General features: G+C 38.8%; 1 protein-coding gene across 3 annotated transcripts; it reads right to left on the bottom strand.

Moving 5' to 3' along the window:
• Positions 1-443: 443 nt before the first annotated feature.
• On the bottom strand, positions 444-20,240 carry LOC139954472 (sorting nexin-6-like). 3 transcript variants are annotated; one of them, XM_071954279.1, is made up of 14 exons: positions 20,173-20,240; positions 18,149-18,217; positions 16,878-17,003; positions 13,538-13,639; positions 12,288-12,378; positions 11,952-12,064; positions 11,388-11,577; positions 10,774-10,861; positions 10,309-10,435; positions 9,801-9,890; positions 9,436-9,498; positions 7,242-7,307; positions 5,132-5,310; positions 444-519 (listed from the first exon to the last, which is right to left on the bottom strand). In XM_071954279.1, the coding sequence occupies exons 2-13, from the start codon at positions 18,149-18,151 to the stop codon at positions 5,152-5,154; spliced, it is 1,218 nt and encodes a 405-aa protein (XP_071810380.1). In that variant the 5' UTR covers positions 18,152-18,217; positions 20,173-20,240; the 3' UTR covers positions 444-519; positions 5,132-5,151. The 3 variants fall into 3 exon arrangements, with proteins under 3 accessions (XP_071810380.1, XP_071810379.1, XP_071810381.1); XM_071954278.1 differs by lacking the exon at positions 444-519 and having other exon boundaries at positions 1,170-5,310; XM_071954280.1 differs by lacking the exons at positions 444-519; positions 9,436-9,498 and having other exon boundaries at positions 1,170-5,310.
• Between the last annotated feature and the right edge of the window lie 51 nt (positions 20,241-20,291).

The following is a 20,291-nucleotide window of genomic DNA, read 5'->3' as shown; positions in this document are numbered from 1 at the left end:
AACGCTTCTGTATAAAACAATGGTCATACATTGCTTCCTTATCCTTTGCTCTTGGTATTATTAGGTAGCATAACCGGTTATAAACACTGGTCATTATCAAAGGTTTAAACACCCCCACGTGACTGGTCATTATCAAAGGTTTAAACACCCCCACGTGACGCGCTCTCCACTAATAGGAACAGCGAAACTGTCTGAGGTATTTATGAATCAAGGAATTTTTTTTATATTCTAGATTTGTATACATACTATCAAAAGCTCCTACATGTACTTGTTACCAAGTAAGTTTTTATACAATTATTTTGAGTATTTACCAACAGTGTCTGGTGCCTTTAACAAACAGAATAAAGGACATGAGGCTAAACAAAACAGGAAGAGCGTCATGCATGTTGTGCTGGTAAACAAATCCTGCCAAGCTAGATATATGTGCTAAGCAAACAGATGACCTTCTAGCAGTTTCAGGAAACTTGCCCCAGACCAGCTTGGGTTTTTTACTCAGCATGCCACTTTTTTCCCTGTAAACTTTAAAAAAAATAAAAAGTGTAAGGAAGTGTAGTTTACAGAAAACATTTTATGAACATAAAGCCTAGCCTCGGTGGACGTTAACGAAAAGGTGGAGAGTGAAACTAGAATAGAAAATAATAAATCAAGCACTTTTTAAATGGTGGATTGAATATAATGGAATGACTTTTAAAACATATTTTAAACACATTTTATAAAAGAAAACATGCATAAAGAAAAAAAGATAGAAGTATTAGTTTTTTAAGAGAATGCTTTGATACATATTACTGAATGGGCTTGAAGAAATGGCACTTCCAATCTGAGAGATCAAAGGTGTGTAATGTAGTTTTTTTTAGGAGACTAATTAAGTTAAAATGCCTGTGACTTCACAGCATTTTTAGCCCTAATTTAAAGGACTTTGGTTTTTGGCACTCAAAAGCTGTAAAATGCAAATATTGTGGGGAAAAAAAATGGTCGGGGAGATAATTTTGAAAAGTAGAACAAGGCCCCGACAAATATTCCTTTAAATTCTGTGGTTTTCCTTTTACTTCTTGCGGTCCGCCATTTTGTGGAGTCAAAACATTAGGTTCACCAAAATGGCAGGCCGTGCACATGACAAGGACGCACCATACATACGCCAAGTTTTAAATGACAATTTTTATACACGTATGTTAAATCACACACACAGATTTAATCCACTGGACTGCTTAATAAAAGGCACTGGACACCTTTGTAAAAGACCAGGGGCGGATTGCAATAAAACGGTCTTAGTCAACAGTCTAAGACCAGTCAGTTATAGCCAGCTATCTGCCTTAGACGATCTTAGCTTAGTCAGTCATTAAGCCTGTTGCAATAAGCCGGTCTTAGATAAGTCGGTGAAAGTAATGAAATACGAACAAATGTCCCATAATACTTAGCACTCTACAGGCACTGGTGGTACGGCATTGTTGTTATTGCTTTGGTTTAAATCATCGGATATCAAATCTGTGAGTTGTATCATTTTGACTTTTGGGAACATACATTTACGATACAATCACCTTGATCATCATCATAAAGCCTCCCATGGGTGTAATCTATTTCTAAAATAAAATCTAATCCTAGAGCTCTTTGTATCACAACTAACAAATGCAGCACCATCTCTAAAAACCAAAACAAAGACCGATTATAGCCAGCTCAGAGCAGGCTTAAGATTTAAGACTGGCTATAATTATAGACCGCGCTATTGCAATCGGTCTATAATTAAAGACTGTCTAAACGCGTCTCAAGTTAGCCGGCTATACGCATAGACTGGTTTAAGACCGCTTGGTGCAATCCGCCCCAGGGGTGGATTTCACAAAGGTAGTCCTAACTTAGGACTAGTCCTAGGCAATGCTAAGAGATAGGACTGGTCCTAAGTTAGGATGAGTTACTGGTCCTAACTTAGGACTGGTCATATCTCTTACATTGCCTCGGACTAGTCCTAAGTTATGACTACCTTTGTGAAATCCACCCCAGTATTATCACTTGGTGTATTCAAACATGTCCTTAAAACAAATCTGTGAAAGTTGTTGCTCAATTGGTCACCAAAGTTGCAATAAATTAATGTACGGAAATTATGTCCATTGCCTTTAAACAAGCACTTGTTTCTTAGGCACTGCATTTACACATTGTATTAAATATTTAGACCCCTTCGTAACAATATTCAGTCAAAAATAACATTTTTGGAACATGTTTTTCTTTCAACCCATGACGCTGAAAACAACAGTAGGATTTTGTGCTAGTCAAGGAGAGTAATACATTAAGACTAAATTAAACCATAATTGCATAATAATTGGCAAGGATTGAATATCTTGACATGGATATCCACTTGAAAGTTTAACACACTCTTCTTTGACATTAAAAGAGTATCAGGCCGTGTCCGAAACGACGACTTCGGCTACAGCTACGTCTAGATCAGCGCGTCACCAGTGTTGAAGAATAGGCAGACGCGCGCGAACTAGCCGTAGCTGTAGCCGAAGTCGCTGTTTCAGACACGGCCCTAGTTTTCTTATAATTCATTTAGCTTTGGTGGCACATTCAGAATCAATACTATACACACACTATAGAAATAGAACCTGGAGAACGCCGAGTTTGGCCACCCTATGTGTCGTCTGTGGACGCGGCGAATCGATACCGCATGTTACGCGTGTATGGCAAAATTATCATCGCGTGAGACGCGTGTATGGCAAAATGAGCATCACGTGATCTGCGCGTATGGCAAAACTGCAAGATGTCAGCGCACATAGACCGCTCTAGTGTGTTCATTGGTCAATGATGATGCCATTGTATAGCAAAATATTTTGCCATACACGCGTAACAAAAATGGCGTATAAGCGTCCATAAAAATGGTCTCACAACGAAACCGCACGCACAATGAGACACTCGGCGTTCTCCGGGTTCTATTTCTATGACACACACACACAGCTCTGTGTTGCATTCACTCAGTGGACATTCCTTTGTTCAATAAACTGAAGGAAAATCCTATTTCTTCAAAACTGCTGAACAATATTTTTCTATGCTTACACACATGTAGCACATTAATTGTTGTTCCAACAGGCTTCATGAAATTGAGCCCTGCTGAAGACACATGTTTCAGATCAGCTCCTGTGTTGGTTTGGTCAAAACAAAGTTTGATGAGAGAAATGTGAGACTCCAACATTATATGTTTAAGAGCGAGTATTTGGAATAAACATTTAAATAGTATCTAATAAAGTAAATATACGAAGTTAAAACAAAAGAAGATTAAACCTTCCAAAACCAATGCACAGTTATTTCTTTACGAGTACGTAAAGCTCGGTGGTTTTGAAAGTAGATTGTAAAATAAAATCAATAACTTCACATAAGTATAATAAGAGGGAACAAACTATTTTAATATTTGAAAAATAACTTCTTTCTCGAAATTACTTCTTTATCGGAAACTATGTGACTTCAGAGGGAGCTGTTTCTCACCATGTTTTACACTATCAACCTCTCCCCATGAAGCCCGGTTCATACTAGCTGCGAATGCGATGCGAATGTTGACGTCACAAATTCCCAACGAAATTCGCACTGAGTTGAGTTCTGTTCAACTCTCTTGCGAATATCGCTGCGAAAGGAGGGTTGTGACGTCAAATTCACGTCAAATTCGCATCGCAATCGCATTCACATGAAGTATGAACCGGGCTTACCTCGTGACCAAGTAAGGTTTTATGCTAATAATTATTTTGTGCAATTACCAATAGTGTCCAATGCCTTTAAGAAGGATTACCATAATCAGATTTGAGTCACGATTATGCCATTATTAATACTAGTGTAGACTGTGGCTTACAACCAGAGCACAATAAATTAATATTTAACCAAGATCATGAGTGACATTCAAATGGTCTCAGCGCAAATTCATTTTGATTTCTGAGGTATGTTGTTTTTATTAATGTATGCGTTTGAAATGAACACAAAGGTATGAACCACAATTCCAGTATAATTGTCTCACTACCAACCTCAAAACAAAGGTGTTGACTCCTTTCTTAAAATGTTTCCCTCCCTTAATAAAGGAAGAAATAAACAAATTTCATTCAGTTACATTTAAGGAATCTCTTTGTACTCAGATATTGTGTGGCAAATAAATTTTAGCACGGTTATCATTTTCTTTTCTGTTTAAGCTCCCTCAGTGTATCAACCAGGGCCAAATTTCCTAGAGCTGCTTAACGGCAGATTTTGTACTTACTGTGCGATTTCCATTTCATAGTGCGGCTAATCGTATGCACCTGAAGAAAAACACAGGGCTAAATTTCCGAAAGCCGTTAAACAGAAAATACTGCTGAGCAAATTTCTATGCTAAGCGAAAACTGGGTGTGTCACTAGTCACCAGTCACAGCAATGAAACCTTTATGGACTTTTGGCCTGTAACCAGTTTCTGCTAAGCAATATTTTTCTGTGCTTAGCAAGTTCTTGTGCTAACAGGCTTTATGAAATTAGGCCCTGCTAACATTCCAGTGCTTACTGGATGTAAACGAATGACGTAACATAATAAAGTTCAAGGTAAGCTTAGGCGATACCACGATATTATCGAATATCGCGTTATTAGTTTGGAAACGATTTCCATATCGGATCGATTTGGTTTTAATCGAAATATCGATATATCGTGATATATCGCGATATATCGCGATATCGATTAAGTATCGCAATATCGCGATGTATTTCCTAGCTGAGACATCTTGCACCCCATAGGTTTGGAGTAAAACCAGAAGAATAGGTCATTAGAATACCTCTCTTATGCTATGACTGTCTCTTCTACAACTTTCACTGGGAGTTTGAAGACTGATGATGGCAAATTTAATTAATCGCGATTATATCCAATATCGCGATATATTGTCCAATATCGCGTTATATTGTCGGCGATATATCCTGAATGAAATAAATCTAATTGTCTCGCTAACCTGTGAAATACGCTTATCATAGTTGGCACATAAATTTCCTTAAAGTTTATTGAGCAGCAAAATGAAATTTGGCCCCTGGCTTAAAAAAAAAACGACCTCAAGGTTATTCATTCCAGCTTGCACACCATATAAAACAAATATTTTGGTGAGGCAAAAAATACTAGTGGTCCCTTAGGTCATAAAATCTTTTTAATTGATACCTTTATTATTATTTCTACACTCATTCTGAAGCACTGCTGCTGAACTCCATCTGCTTCAGTGTGCTGATGTCCTTGGCGATGAGAGCGGATATATCGCGGGCCGTCTTGATCTTAGCTTCGGCGTACAGAATTAAGGCCTTCTGGAACTCTACCACACGCTGCCTCTGAAACTTGCTTATCTGCAAAGGAATGGAAAGTGATTAGCGGATAGTTTCAACAAAATAAAGGCTCACTCTTAACACAAAATCAAATTCGGATGCATAAGTTCTATATAAACTGCTCACAAAAAGTAAGGAAACTTTTTTCAATCCTGTGTATTTGTAATTATTTAATACTCTCTTTGTATATGGTATATATCAATGCAAAGCTGAACTGTTCCTCTTTAAAATGATACCACATTTGCAATGATTACATGTTGCTGAACTTGGCTACACGAATAACAATGAGGCAAAGTCACAAACCAAATGTGCCAAAATTACCGTTGTCTGTACTGGTTGGTCAATAGGTAATGCTCAATAATCAAACCGACCAAGCTTTTCAGAACCATAAACGGTTTACATAAAGATTTGCACCAGTGAGCTCATCAGACACAATTAACCCTCATCTCTTGAAAAACACCTTGTTTGACGGGTATTTGCAAGACAATATTCTGCAGCCGATTGCAGTCCCATACTTGCAGACTCTTGCACCAAATGCCATCTTTCAAGATGACAACGCTCGCCCCATCGAGCCCGACTGTTGACTGACTACCTGAAAAATGTTGGGGTGCACCGGATGGATTTGCCCTATAACAGTCCAGACCTGAATCCCATGGAACATCTGTGGGACCAGCTTGGCCTTGCTGTCCGCGCCAGAACCACCAACACATCAACTGTGGCTGACCTAACCAGGTTCCTTAATGAAGAATGGAACGCCATTCCTCATCATCAGCGCATCACCAGACTTGTGTGCAGCATGAGAAGAAGGTGCCAGACTGTCATCAACGCCTTCGGATCATCCACTCAGTACTGACCTTCTTGTATCAATAAAGTGTATTACGATCAGTAAGTTGTCTTGCTCCATTCCAAACATCTTGTCTCAATAAAGTGGATTAAGATCAGTAAGTTGTCTTGCTTGTTTGAATTGCAGTGTCAATTTGATTGTTCACACAGTAACACAAAATTGCTAATTTTGGCACATTTGATTTGTGACCTTGTCTCATTCTCATTAACGTGGTCAAGTCCAGCAACATTGTAACCATTGCAAATGTGGTATTATTTCAAAGAGGAACAGTTCAGCGTTGTAATGATATGTACCATATACAAAGAGAGTATTAAATAATAACAAATATACTGGATTGAAAAAAGTTTCCTTTCTTTTTGTGAGCAGTTTAGTATTGATAGTAGCTGACTCTTATATTGCACTTAAATCCGCGATGCTAATGGCACTTCCCTGGTGACTGGGGCATTCATTTCATTTCTTCAACCATCTCACAGCTCCCTGGGGAAAATACATCTAATCAATCTCAGGTACTCATTTACCCCAAGGACAAAATCTATTATTTATTGTTGCATTACCCCTTGCCAAAACATGGATTCAAACTACCTCTAGCTACCGGGCAATTGCGGTAGTCTAGTTGGTAAGACACTGCTCTAGAATTGCAAGGGTCATGACTTCAAATCCCATCCGAGTAACATGCCTGTGATATTTTTTTCACAGGACTCAGGAAAGTACCGAGTATACAGTGCTAACACACATAGGTGTATGGGTAAAAGAAAGGGGGAAAAAATATTAATCTTTATCCCCGATGCCAATTTAACCTCAACGAAATAAGGACAAAAGTGTCCTGACAAGATTCTGAACCCACACCCTGATGTAAGTTCCCCCATATTGGTTTGTTTTGTATCAATTATATTGTTCCATTTTTATTCCATTTCCATTGATCATTTTTCTTAACCAGTTCTTGAACGTCTTTGAAGTGAAAAAATTGTACTCAATTTGTTTATTTTTCTCCTTTATTCACCAAAATGGAAATAAATGTTGATTGAATTGAACTAAACTGAAACTGATAACATAGCCACCATAACATGAGTGTGATAACCTAAACCGCTGGGCCACGCCAATTACTAACCTCTTTCTTGGCAACTTCGGATATTTCATTGAATTCTCTCTCCCTCTTTTCTTTCAGCTCCTCCGCCTGACAAGAAATCAGAAAATGTTTCCAAATCATAAAGGGTGGATTCTATTGCTAGCTATGCTACTCTATGATGGCATCAGGTTCGAGTCCCTGGACCTTTAAAGGAATTGGACACTTTTGGCAATTGTCAAAGTCCAGAATTCTCACTTGGTGTATCCAAACATACGCATAAATCAACAAATCCAGCTTCCCTGGGTCTACCCCGCGGTGCTAACTCGGGTGAGCCCCTGACAAGAGCTAAACGAACGACCACTCACCGCTCTCGTAGTGACGTCGTTTACCTGGGGCCAGCCCCCAAGTGACCCACTCCACAAGCAGGGCACTGGGGGCTGACCTGGGTGAGCCCCTGGAATGACGTCAAACGCTATTCGAACGCACCGGGGCAGACCGTGGATGACCCAGGGAAGCTAAACGAACGCACCCAGTGTAGCAGACTGTTACGAAAATCGAGAGCGACAAGAGAAGAAAGCATGGAGCAGTTTCTCTGTCATTTTTGGTGGTCTAGCACTTTCCGAATCTTTTCAATCTTGAGAAGAGCTAGGGATGAAGAGCAGCAGATGTTGTTGATTTGATTCTGCATTTGTAAGTTTGATGTGACAATGGTTCCAAGATTGCGGGCACTAGTGACAGGTTTTCTGCAGGTTTTGCTGATGGATATACTAAAGGCACTTTTCAAAATCACGGCTTCGGCTTTAGAGCCGCTTGGCTCTGCGGTTGTTTTGACAATTGCACGTGCTTCGCGTCTGCACACAGGGCTTCAGGTCAAATGATGGAGCCTGACGCCGAGTTTAAAGACAAAGCCATTCATCGAAAAATGTCTTTGAATTTGAGAATGGTTTCTAAATTTAGAGGTGAATGACTTTGGCTTTATCATCCTTCACTTTCAGGTTATTGGCTTTTGGCAACGACTTGATGTGCACAAGGCATGACTCCAATCGCTGAATGGAAGCAGCTCTTTCGTCATACTCATAGTGACGTTAAGCTGGATGTCATCAGCGTACACCACGCAGGTGACGCCATACAAAAATATGATACCTTCCAGTGGTGATGGGTACATTGTAAAAAAGGCACCATGGGCCAAAACAGACCCCTGTGGTACACCACTTAGTAGTGACATTATTAGAGGGAGATGCGAAATTGTTGATGAGCACAGACTGTTGGCGATTTGCAAAATATGATGAGAACCAATCCAAGGCAGAGTCAGTGATACGCGTAAGCGCTGTAGCTCCGCGCTGTAAACTCAAGCTAAGCAAACGACGGGGAATATAATCCAGGTGGGAACGCATGGTAGAATTACACCAAAGCCAGTTACAGTAACTTTCCGCATGGCAGCGGAAGAAAAAGTCCTTTGTAAATAAGAGTTGATACAGGTTAGCATCCGGAGCATGACAGTTTTGCAAAAACATGGTAAAATGACAAGCAGTGAAGAGCAGAGATCGAGTGCAACCTACTAGCGCAACATCGTAGCAACATCATACAGTATATTGAAGCTGAAGGCATGAACGGTGCTGTTGGCAACCAGCCAAATCGACCGGCATTCGACCTTGTTATACCTCGGTAACAAATTGTGAAGTTTTATTGGTCGAGAACCAATCACGCGATATAACACAAAGACGCATGTCACATCGCTCGGGGGTCAGGTAACCATGAAAAGTGATATATACAACGGTGTACATCACCTTGATCGTTCCCAACATTGGTAGATTTCCAGCGCTGTGTATGAAACACTTACGGGTTCAAGGAAACAGTGAAGAATTGTTTCTTATTTGAACTATTCATCTGCTTATTAAACTATGCATCCGTCAGAATAATATTTGAAGATGACAACAGAACTTCGAGAAGAGGAATAACGATGTTACCAAGGTATAACAAAACAATTGTTGCACGCTGTGACTGGTGTCCATGGGTTTTGTACACCCTCGGTGGCAAATGGCGCCCTTGGCTTCGCCTCGATGCTATTTGCCCCCTCGGGTGTACAAAACGCCCTGGACCCGTCACAGCGTGCAACAATTGTATACTGGAACACAGCCTGATATCAAAAGTGCTTGATCATTCAGGGAGGAAAACCAGACGGCCCCGGATAAAAAACATGTCGCACAGAAGAGATCCAAGGCAAAACTCTACTCACATAAACGGCGCTAGCCGGGAATCGAACCATGGCCATATTGGTGAGAACACCAGGGACGAGATTCTGGAAAAATGAAAAAGACTGAAATTTGCTCGTCTTGGGAGGTGAACGCATTTTTTTCACTCGCTGGCTTGCCGCATCAAACAAAATTTTGGGTTGTCCGCAAGTATTTTCAGGTATTTTGGCTGCTGCACGTTTTATTTCTGCTACAAATTACTGTTCTGTGCTTAGCTGATGACTTATTTTTTACTACACATAAATTACTGATCTGTGCTTACATGTAGATGCGGACTCATTTCTGCTACTTTTACTGTTCTGTGCTTAGCATATTTCTGTGCTTGAGGCACAAGTAAAGTTATACTCACCGCCTCTCTCTTTAATGGTTTAGCTTTTTCTAATGCTTTTGAGGCGTTTTCAAATTCAACAAGCTTGCATGTTCTGCCATACAGCATTGCCTGTTGATTGAGAGGGATAGAAAACGAAAATGAGAATTATGAAAAAGGGAATGTTTTATTGTAATCCCTGTCTGCAAATCAATCATCCCAATAATAATAATAAAAATAATAATGGCGTCTTATAGACCTTTAACACAATTTTACTCCATTCCAACTCATTGTAACCAAACTGAGGCTGGACGAAATAATATTCTTGTGCCATGTTTGTGCAATGAATGTTAGCATTCATTACTGTTGTTGAAAACAGGCAACATAACCAAGATGGTGACAGCGTAATAAAAGTCTATACAGGGCGAGTTTAAATAAAGTTGACCGAGATTTATGAATTTAAACAATACAACACACAGTAAAGCACATATTAATCAGCATTCAGATATCACTTAGGATTTTCACATCCCTGACTTGGGTGTTTCTTTACCTTTTCTGATTCTAAATATCTTGCATAGTGATCCAGGCAAAAGCCCAGGGTTTTCTCATCGTTAGTAACAAAGACGTCGATCCCGTGAGAGTAATGCTCCACTGCCTTAGCCAAATGCAGCTGCATCCTGAAGTAACAGATAAAGGAGGGGAATTTGTATATTTATTTGTTTATTTATAAGTTTATTTCCTAAAAACCTTTAAAAAGAGAGAAGATAAAAAGATTTCTAAAAAATACATCAAATATACAGTATAAGGGACATTAATAAAGAAACAGGATAACCCTGACACTCTCGGACGGCCCCAGACTATCTTGACAAAGTATAGAACAAAAGAAATATCATAACTGAGAAAGATGAGTCTGTAAAAGGTTAGTCAAATCAAAATTTGAAAATGGAAGAAAAATCAAAACAACAACATCATCTAAGTTGTACATAGATGTACATTTAATGCTAGAGGGGCTTACTTGTTGATGTCCGAGCTTGGTCCATCCTCAGCTGCAGTGCTTGCTAAACACAGCGATGTTGACAGATGATTCAGAGAGGACGCTAACCCTGTGGGTCATCAAGAAAATACAACCAATGAAAGGAAAGAACCACAATGAGTTTTAATTACATTTATTTTATTTATTAATTCTGGTTGTGAAAAGCGAACTTAATCTCTGTACTAGCCAAAAACCCAAATGGAGAGAAAACAAGGTAGGATGTTTTCAGTTTTAGATGTACATGTAGGAGGGAAAACCCCAACAAATAGGGAAAACACATGCAATCATGACTGGAAACCGGTGCAAGGTGCCAGTTCACAATTTGAACCCGGGTCTACAGAAGTAAAAAGGCAGTGTAGTTACCACCGAGCCAACCTGAATACCATTATTTTTATGTATTTAATTTTAACAAATAATTCAGTAGACTTTTTTCTTCTTCATTCATTCTGGTTGTGAAGGCAAGGACTCACAAAAAAGTGAACTTAATCACTGTACTAGCCAAGAACCCCGTGGAGAGAAGCTGAGGAAGGAAGTTACTGTCTTAGCTGTGGGAGGCTCTACATCTCTCATCTCACCTCACTATTAAGGCCACTTACTTTCTTCATGGTTCAGCATGTTGTTGAAGTTATCACTGGCCTCCTTCATGAGCTTGACTAAATCGTTGACTGTGGCTCGTTCCTTCTGGAAGTACTCGTCCACGTCTTGGTGACCGCCTTTCCGTACCTCCCCCACCGCCTTGGAAAAGTTTGTCAGAAGGGACTTCTTGAGTTTTGCCCTTACTGGAGGCTGCAAACAAGAAATGGAAACAGTCTTGTTAGTTTTGGTTTAACACATAGACAATGATGTGTGTAAGCACTGTATACTCAGTACTTTCCCGAGTTCTGTGAAAACAAAATCATAGGCATATCACTCAGGTGGGATTCGAACCCACGAACTTTGCAATTCCAGAGCAGTGTCATACAAACTTGTTGTTTAATAATGTTATAAAATGGGACCTCCTTCGACGTCCGTAATTCCATCTTGGCGGGGGAAACTCTACAACTGGTCACATAGACGAGGATGCCAGAGGGACCTCTCCTGACTGTTAATTGACCTTTGACATGTTGCTGTGACCATTGACTTGCGGCTTGACACAGAGAAAACACTTTTACTTTTTTTACCTGGGTCTCTGTTAGAAATTTAGCAAGTGAAATGTTCTTTCCAAGGATGCAGTGTCGGACGACTTGCTGTAAGTATTTTTCCAGAGTGCGGCAATCCTTGTGGAACTCATCACCTACAAAATTAGAAAAGAAAATGTTATTTCATCGAGAAACTAACCAATTCAGTTACAAGTCAACTTTGACTTTTTTTTTCTCCAAAACTACATTACTTCAGAGGGAGCCGTTTCTCACAATGGTTCACACTATCAACGGCTCTCCATTGCGTTGTTACCAGGTTAGTTTTTATGCTAAAAATTATTTGAGTATTAACCAATGTCAAGTGACTTAAACACCAACCTTTGATCTTTTCATCTGTGCCCAGTTCTTTCTTTGACCTTGCTGCGGCATCTGCTGGTGATGCTATTGGTCTAGCTGGCAATGGCGGCATCTGAAAGGAAAAAATTGCTAGTTTCAATTGTCCAAGAAATCCAGTCAGAAACCTTCTTTTAAGCGAATTTGTTACGACAAAAATTTGTATCAGATTCGCATTCGCAGTAAAGTATGAACCATGCTTAAAGATTTGATGAAAGAGGCCGGCAAAGGCCTAAGGACCTGTAAGTTGGGCTGTATAGGTAAACGGGGGTTGATTTCACAAAGAGTTAGGCCTAGTCTTATCTCGAGCAAGGACGATATACTCTTCCTAACTTAGGACTACATGTACATGTACCCTTAAAGCCATTATACACTTTCGGTAAACATTGTCCAAGTCCCACACTTCATGTATCACAACTTATATATAAAATAATAAACCCGTGAAAATTTAGGCTCAATCGGTCATCGGAGTCGGGAGAAAATAACGGGAAAAACCCACTCTTGTTTCCGCACGTTTCGCGGTGTCAGGACACGTGTTTAAAATAAATCCGTAATTCTCGCCGTCGAGAATTGATATTGTTTTGCTGTTTTCTCAAAAAGTAAAGCATTTCATGGACTAATATTTCAGGAGAAGTCTTTCACCATTACCTTCTGTAAACCCTGTAAATTATTTGTAAATCTGTGAACTTTTTTTTTTTTCTGTACCGAAAGTGTATAAGGGCTTTAAGTTTTTACTATCTCCTAGGTGACTAGTCCCAACTAACTCTTTATGAAATCGACCCCATGTTTTAAAGAACCTAGTACATTTATTGTTTGGATTAAGGGGTATGCCCCAGTCTTGCTGGCATTGTTGTCAAAGAAATTAAAATGCAGCTATTTGTAATCCATTACAAGCTTCTATATAAATGGGGGCATGGGTGCCTTACTGGAAAACAAAGCTCATCCTATTGGCACCTGCGCAACAAATAATGGGTGTATACACACACCCCAAGGGGGGATGAATCCCAATATATAAGAACTCAGTATAACTAATATTACAGTGTTTATGTAATTAACCTTTTTAATGTTTACTGCATGTAAAATTTGATGTTTTCTTTTCAATTATTCCTATTATTATTGTGTAATTTTTAAAATATTTTTTAATGAAATGCGCCCGTGAACAGGCTGGTCTTGGAGAGAGTGCAATACAAATTTAAACAATTATAATTTGTTACAGTTTTACATCATGAACTTACTATGACTCCACCAACGTCAGAATCGGTCGCTAGACAATGCTGAAGCCACTCAAAGTCCTCATAGACTCGCTGCACTGTCGTCTCTTTCCCACTTTCCTCTAGCTTTAAACAAAATAAAACACAAGAACAACATTGTTAATCATCGGATTTAAAACAATAATGAATAATAATATTAGTAAAAGTGGCTATTTACATGTATTAAAGGCAGTGAACACTATTGGTAATTACTCAAAATAAGTATTGGCATAAAACCTTTCTTGGTGACAAGTAATGGGGAGAGGTTGATGGTATAAAACATTGTGAGAAACGGCTCCCTTTGAAGTGCCATAGTTTTCGAGAAAGAAGTAATTGTCAACGATTTTGATTTCGAGACCTCAGATTTAAAACTCGAGGTCTCGAAATCAACCATCTAAACGCACACAACTTCGTGTGACAAGGGTTGTTTTTCTTTCATTATTATCTCACAATGTCGACGACAGATTGAGCTCAAATTTTCACAGGTTAGTTATTTTATGCATATGTTGAGATTCACCAACTGTGAAGGCTAGTCTTTGACAATTACCAATAGTGTCCAGTGTCTTAAAGTGCTCATATCCGTCACTTAGTGATGATCAAGACACTTCAGTATTTTCCATTTTTCCTGTTTGCCCAAATCAATTCCAGGCGAACAGGGGTAAACAAAACATTTGCTTGTTTTGTAAACCTAAAAGTCTCAAACATGGGTAGACAATCTTTAAAATAATGGTGCCAAGATGAAGCAAAAGGACATGAACAAATTATTTCTTTGTAGGATAAAAATATAATCAGTTTACAAAGGATGCGGCTTCAAAAAGGATGTGGCTTTAAAAAGGATGGTGGGGTCAATCAACTTTTTTTTTAAATGTTATTTATACTTTGCCTCAACAATTAAATGGTATTCATGTTTTTAGGCATTAACAAGCCTCAGCCATCAATGCGGACACAGTTTTACAGTTATTTGATTGTTTTGGGGGGTAAATTAATATTGTATGAAGTATGGTTTTTAAATGAAAACGTTTTCATGCTTGTGTTAAAGGCCCTTGACACTATTGGTAATAAAATAATTGTTAGCTTAAAAACGTACTCCGTAACGAGAAATGGAGAGCTTGTTGATAGTATAATACATTGTGAGAAACTGCTCCCTAGAGTAAAGTAGGTTTTGAGAAAAGGTAATTTCTCTCACAAATAATAAAGTTCTTTGAAAACCAATCGAGTCATTTGCTATTTCATGCATTACATGTTTCGATATAGGCCTACACCAAGTGAGAATTCTGGTCTTTGAAAATTACTAAAGGTGTCCAGGGGCCGGTTTCACAAAAAATAAAAATAAAATCGAACCCAGTACCTTTAATACATACATGTAGGTAATTGAACTGTTTACCAGAAAAAGTGCCCCCCCCCCACCCCCACTCAAAAAAAAAAAAAAAAAAGAGAGAAAAATTACCAATACTAATTCCCTACCCTTTAACCCTACTTGTGGTCATGTGATTATTTGTACCAGGGTAACGATAACAAGAATCTAAAAGGAAGTGGATGATATCATTAGCCATGATGACACACTCCAAACCCCTTCCTGCCTCCAGTAATATAAAGCAAGATGGTTCAATGTATACTAACGTACATGTACTGTATGGTCACTGACATGTACAGTGTACAGTACATGTAGACCTGCGCCCAACTTCATAGATGTGCTTAAGCACAACAAAAAGTAGCTAAGCACAACAAAATTATGCTTACCAGAACGAGCTTTCCAGCCAAAATACCATGTCACAGACTATGTATAGAGTATACAATTTTGAATGACATCCTGCTTATTGTTAAGCAATATTTTCTGTTTTTAAAGCAGCTCTATGAAATTGGGTCTAGGGCTACGGAAAAAAAGAGCAGGATAACGCCATATATGGGATGTAACCTCATAATTTTACAGGTAACCTTATTCTGGAAAGCATATAATTTTGTTGTGCTTAGCTACTTTTTCGTGCTTAAAAAGCTCTGGCCCGATTGCATAGAGCAGAAGTAGGAAATTTGCTTATTAATTCTCTGCTAAGCAAAAGGAGCTGGATACCAGTCACAAAACAGTGATGTATGTGACATGGTACTTGGCTAATAACCGTACATTACATCGTTTGCTCACTCAATGACAAGGCCCACCCCATTTACATAACATGTAGAGCTAAAGCAGTCGCCTGCTTCAACAGTTTTACGCTTAAGCAAAAATATGAAGGATACAAGTAACAGATGGTACACATGTTTATTTTGCCTGGTAAACCTTAACTGTTAAGCATAATTTGTTTTGGCTTAGCTACTCTATATTCTAAAGCAGGGCCCTCGGGGGTCTAATTTCATAGCACAAGTTATTTTGGCTGCTAATCTTAAACAGGTTTCAAGCACAATTTGTTTACAAACTCTTTATACTTTCTGTTCTCAAGCAGCCCTACAATTGGGCCCTGGTATTTCATAGAACAGATTTAAAGACACTGGACACTATTAGTACACGCTAATTGTCAAAGACCAGTGTTCTCACTTGGTGTATCTCAACATATGCATAAAATAACAAACCTGTGAAAATTTGAGCTCTATCGGTTGTCTAAGTTGCGAGATAATATTAAAAGAAATTACACCATTGTCACAGGAAGTTGTGTGCTTTCAGATGCTTGATTTCGTGACCTCAAAATCTAATTCTGAGATCTTTAAATCAGATTTGTAGAAAATTACTTCTTTCTCGAAAACTACATTACTTCAGAGGGTTTATACTATCAACAGCTGCCCATTACTTGTTACCAAGTAAGCTTTCATGCTAATAATTATTTTGAGTAATTACTAATAGTGTCCACTTCCTTTAAGAGCAAAACAAATATGTAACAGTTTGAGCTAAGCAAAAATTTAAGCTTCTTAGGGGCTGCCACACCAAGCCAGACAGCAGAACAGATTTGCTCAGCCACCATGGTTTGTTAATGAGACTGCCAAGTATGACTGCTTCGCTTTTAAAATAAATAAATAATTTGTAATAAATCAACTTCTCAGTTCATAAACTTTTGTGAACATGGCTACCCAACGGGAGACTACAAAGTTTGGACGCCCCTAGGTATGTGATACTTAAGCGCTGGGCCTATTACACAAACCTAGAATTATTATTATTATTATTATTAGGCTGTGTCTGAATAAGCGGCTACAGCTTCAGCTAGGGCTATGGCTAGATTTCAGCGTCATCATGGGTTGAGGTATAGGACATCCTTAGCAACACACTTCGCAACAGTCGTAGCCGCAGCTGTAGCCACCAATTTGGATACAGCCCTACAATGTTTTAAAGTAGAGGACATACCTTCTTTGTTTCAATGTCAAAGTTGACAGATTCACCATTCTTGGTGGCTCCAGTGACTCTTACATGGTACCAAGGGTCAAAGGGCGTATTGTTAGAGACTTCCCCATTCTGCTCAGTGGAATCATCCTGTAACAACAAGAAACAGAACAATTGAGATCTTATCAGTAACCACTTTCCGAGACCATAATGCAGAGACGTCTACAGTTTGCTGGCCACTGTTTGCGAAGAGGGGATCAACCTATATCGCATCTGGTCTTCTGGAATCCTCCTGGCGGAGGAAAATGAGCTTCACCGACACCATCACCAGAGACACAAATCTCAATCCAAACAAGACTCAACAACTCGTGAGGGACAAAGCAACCTGGCACCACTTCATCAAAGCTGCTTCTACTATTTTGTCCAAGGACGAAGGATGGTGGTGATGATTCATTACAATCATGCACATAATATGTTGAAATTACCCAAGGAATACAGTAGCAGGCCCGTATGCTTTGTTTTTGAAAGGGCAAGGGCACTACGAGGTATTTCCTCCTCTACTTAAGGGCACCCTCTGAGGAAATTGTAAATTTCTTCTGAGAGCATTTTAAGGGCACCAAGGCAATGACCAAGTGAAATCGGCTTCAGTGCCTACGTAAAGTATTGGGCCCTTTCCTGAATTAACCATTTTGGTTATTAAATAGTTTTTTTGGTTTTTACCCGTACACGCATGTGTGTTTAAACGTAAAGCACTTGTATACTCAGTACTTTCCCCGAGTCCTGTGAAAAAAAATATCACAGGCATCTATAGGCCTATTATTCAGGTGGGATTCGAACCTCAACCCTTTCAATTTTAGAGCAGTGTCTTACCAACTAGACTACCATGGTTGCTGGTAGCTTGAAGCAGTTGGAATCCTGTGTTTTTGGCAGCGGGGTACCGCAACGGTATAATAAATGTTATTGCATCGGGGATGTTATTGCATCATAATGCCATTATTGTCATTATGCATCATTTATTCATAATGGCAAAACCAAGCAGTTTCTTGCTTGGCCAGGAACATGATAAAGTTCAAGAATAATCGTTTCTATGTTTTGATATATAATTTATAGAAGTGGCTTATTTTTTAGGAAAAATGGGGGCGAGTTGAACTAAATGTACTGTTACACTTTGTCAGAAACCGAAGCCAAACAAATGCCATACACACACCAGCATTACTATATGCACGATATTATATTTTGGCCTCTGTGTGTTAATTACATTGTAGATAGAATGACTGTACACAAAGTAATCTTACCATTGTAAACAGGTCGTTATGTGGTCTTGCAGCACACTGAAGGAAAACGTATGGTGCTAAAAAATCCCTCTGAAAATGCAAAAAGTAAAATGAGAAACGTTTTAAAGTCAGATCAATAGGGTAGGTAGTTGCGGTAATGTAACCCTCCTCCCGTCTACAATGTATGTAGCTACATTAGGATGATTTTTTGTTCTCTTCTCCCAGGTGCGCTGCTGACAGTGACCCTGTCATCGATAAAACCTGACAGACCAAAATCTTTTCTATATGGTTTTAAAGGATTCAGGTACTTTTTCAAAACGTCCACAGATTTACATTAAACTTACAGGGTTTGAAGATAATGATAGTGGAAAGCTTCCCTTCAAATAATAAGGTTGTCTAGTTTTGAGAAATGAGTAAAACAAGTCACAAAATAGTTTTGGTCTCATGAGACCAAAATTATTTTAGCATGTAAAATTCCTTTAACCAGTTATGATATTATACCAAGACCATAGCATAACTGGTTAATACGTTTTTACATGCTAAAACTGAGACGAAAATTATTACTTTTACTCATTTCTTAAAAACTACAGCACCTCAGTAAGTAAATTTCAAGGGAAGCTTTCTACTATCATTATCTTCAAACTGTGTAAGTTTAATGTAAATTTGTTGACATTGTGTTTTTTGTTAGGAAAAAGTACATTAGACCCTTTAATACCAGGCCTCCATTAATGTGGGAATGTTATTTTAAGATACCTTTCCTTCAGTCATTTTCAGGTACATGAAGGAGTACATGTAGACCAAGTAACTGGGGCTCGGGTGTATTAATTTAAAAAAAAATTGACACAATAAGGTTTATCGAGATTCAGAACCGCAATGCGTTGTTGGTAGGCAAATGGGGCATTTGCTATCGCGGTGTATGTATTGTTGTCATGCACGATGTGCGCACGGCCTATATCTTTGTGTGGGTTCAACAGCGCCCTCTATTGATGTTTTGCTATTCGCGATAAACGTAATTTTGTTTGCATCTTTCAATGTAAATGCCAAATAGTTTTAAAAGAGTACAGAGCTGACTGGGTCGGCAAACTTTCACTGAGTGTACTGCCACCACTTTTTCACTCACTTTTACAAAAAGGAATATCTCTTTTGAGTAAATCAGATAAAATTTTGTTTCAATCATTCAAAAGTGGTGGCACCACTGGCTGGCAAGACCTACATGTAGTTACTGGCTGTGCTGTACTCCTTCTGTCATTAACGGTCGTACTACAAGCGTACTAAATAGTAAAACTAGTACGACTGATAAATAACAAATTTCGAAAAAAAGGAGTACTACAATATATTACTAGTATTAATGGCCAATAATGACCACACAAAAAAAGGGAGTACAGCGCCCCAGGGCCCAGTAATTGGGTTAAGGTTCTAGGCACTGGCAGGATTATGGGATAAATATACAGAAACTTTTCCAATATAAAAAAAAAAAAACATAAAAGTTAACACTCCCTTCCCATCAACTTGAGTATAAATTCAATATCAGAATCAGATATGAAATTGAAAATGTTTTTTAACTCACTGGCCTTAGACTTAAGAGTTAGACAGACCACAGACTATCTATGAATATGATGATTATGAATGGTATGGAATCCATTTCCCCCTTTTTTTTTATTCAGTTCATTTATCGAGCAATACTGATCCCGAGTCAATCATGTCAGCAAATACAGTGTCACCGACCTACCAATTAAACACACCATGGAGGTAGAACAACCTAAACCTACGCTCTGACCCGACTGAGTCTGCTGACTGAGTGTGCACTGATGAGCAAGTCCGATGGGGATATGTATGTGTGTGTGTCACTCAATCTGAATTGCCCACTCACTCAGTCAGATTTGTTAGGTTGAACTATCGAACATGTTTATCGGCTTAAACATTTTCAGTTAATTACAAAAACTACAATACTATTTATGTAGCTCTACTGACTAGGAAGAACTATTAATTAAAAGAAAAACTAAGGTAACCTCCATAAATTTAGAGAAAAGAAAAGTTGACCTTACTTGTTTTTACAACGAACTTGTACCTCCCCCGTGACTCTTTACTGTGCAGCCGTACACCTGGACCAGCTCCTATTAAAATCTGCACGTCTGACGCACAGCGATGAGAACCAGACTATGAG

Source organism: Asterias amurensis, chromosome 2, assembly GCF_032118995.1.
Source record: "Asterias amurensis chromosome 2, ASM3211899v1".
Lineage (NCBI taxonomy): Eukaryota > Metazoa > Echinodermata > Asteroidea > Forcipulatida > Asteriidae > Asterias > Asterias amurensis.
The sequence above is the reverse complement of the archived record's forward strand: the minus strand, read 5'-3'. Positions and strand labels throughout refer to the sequence as shown.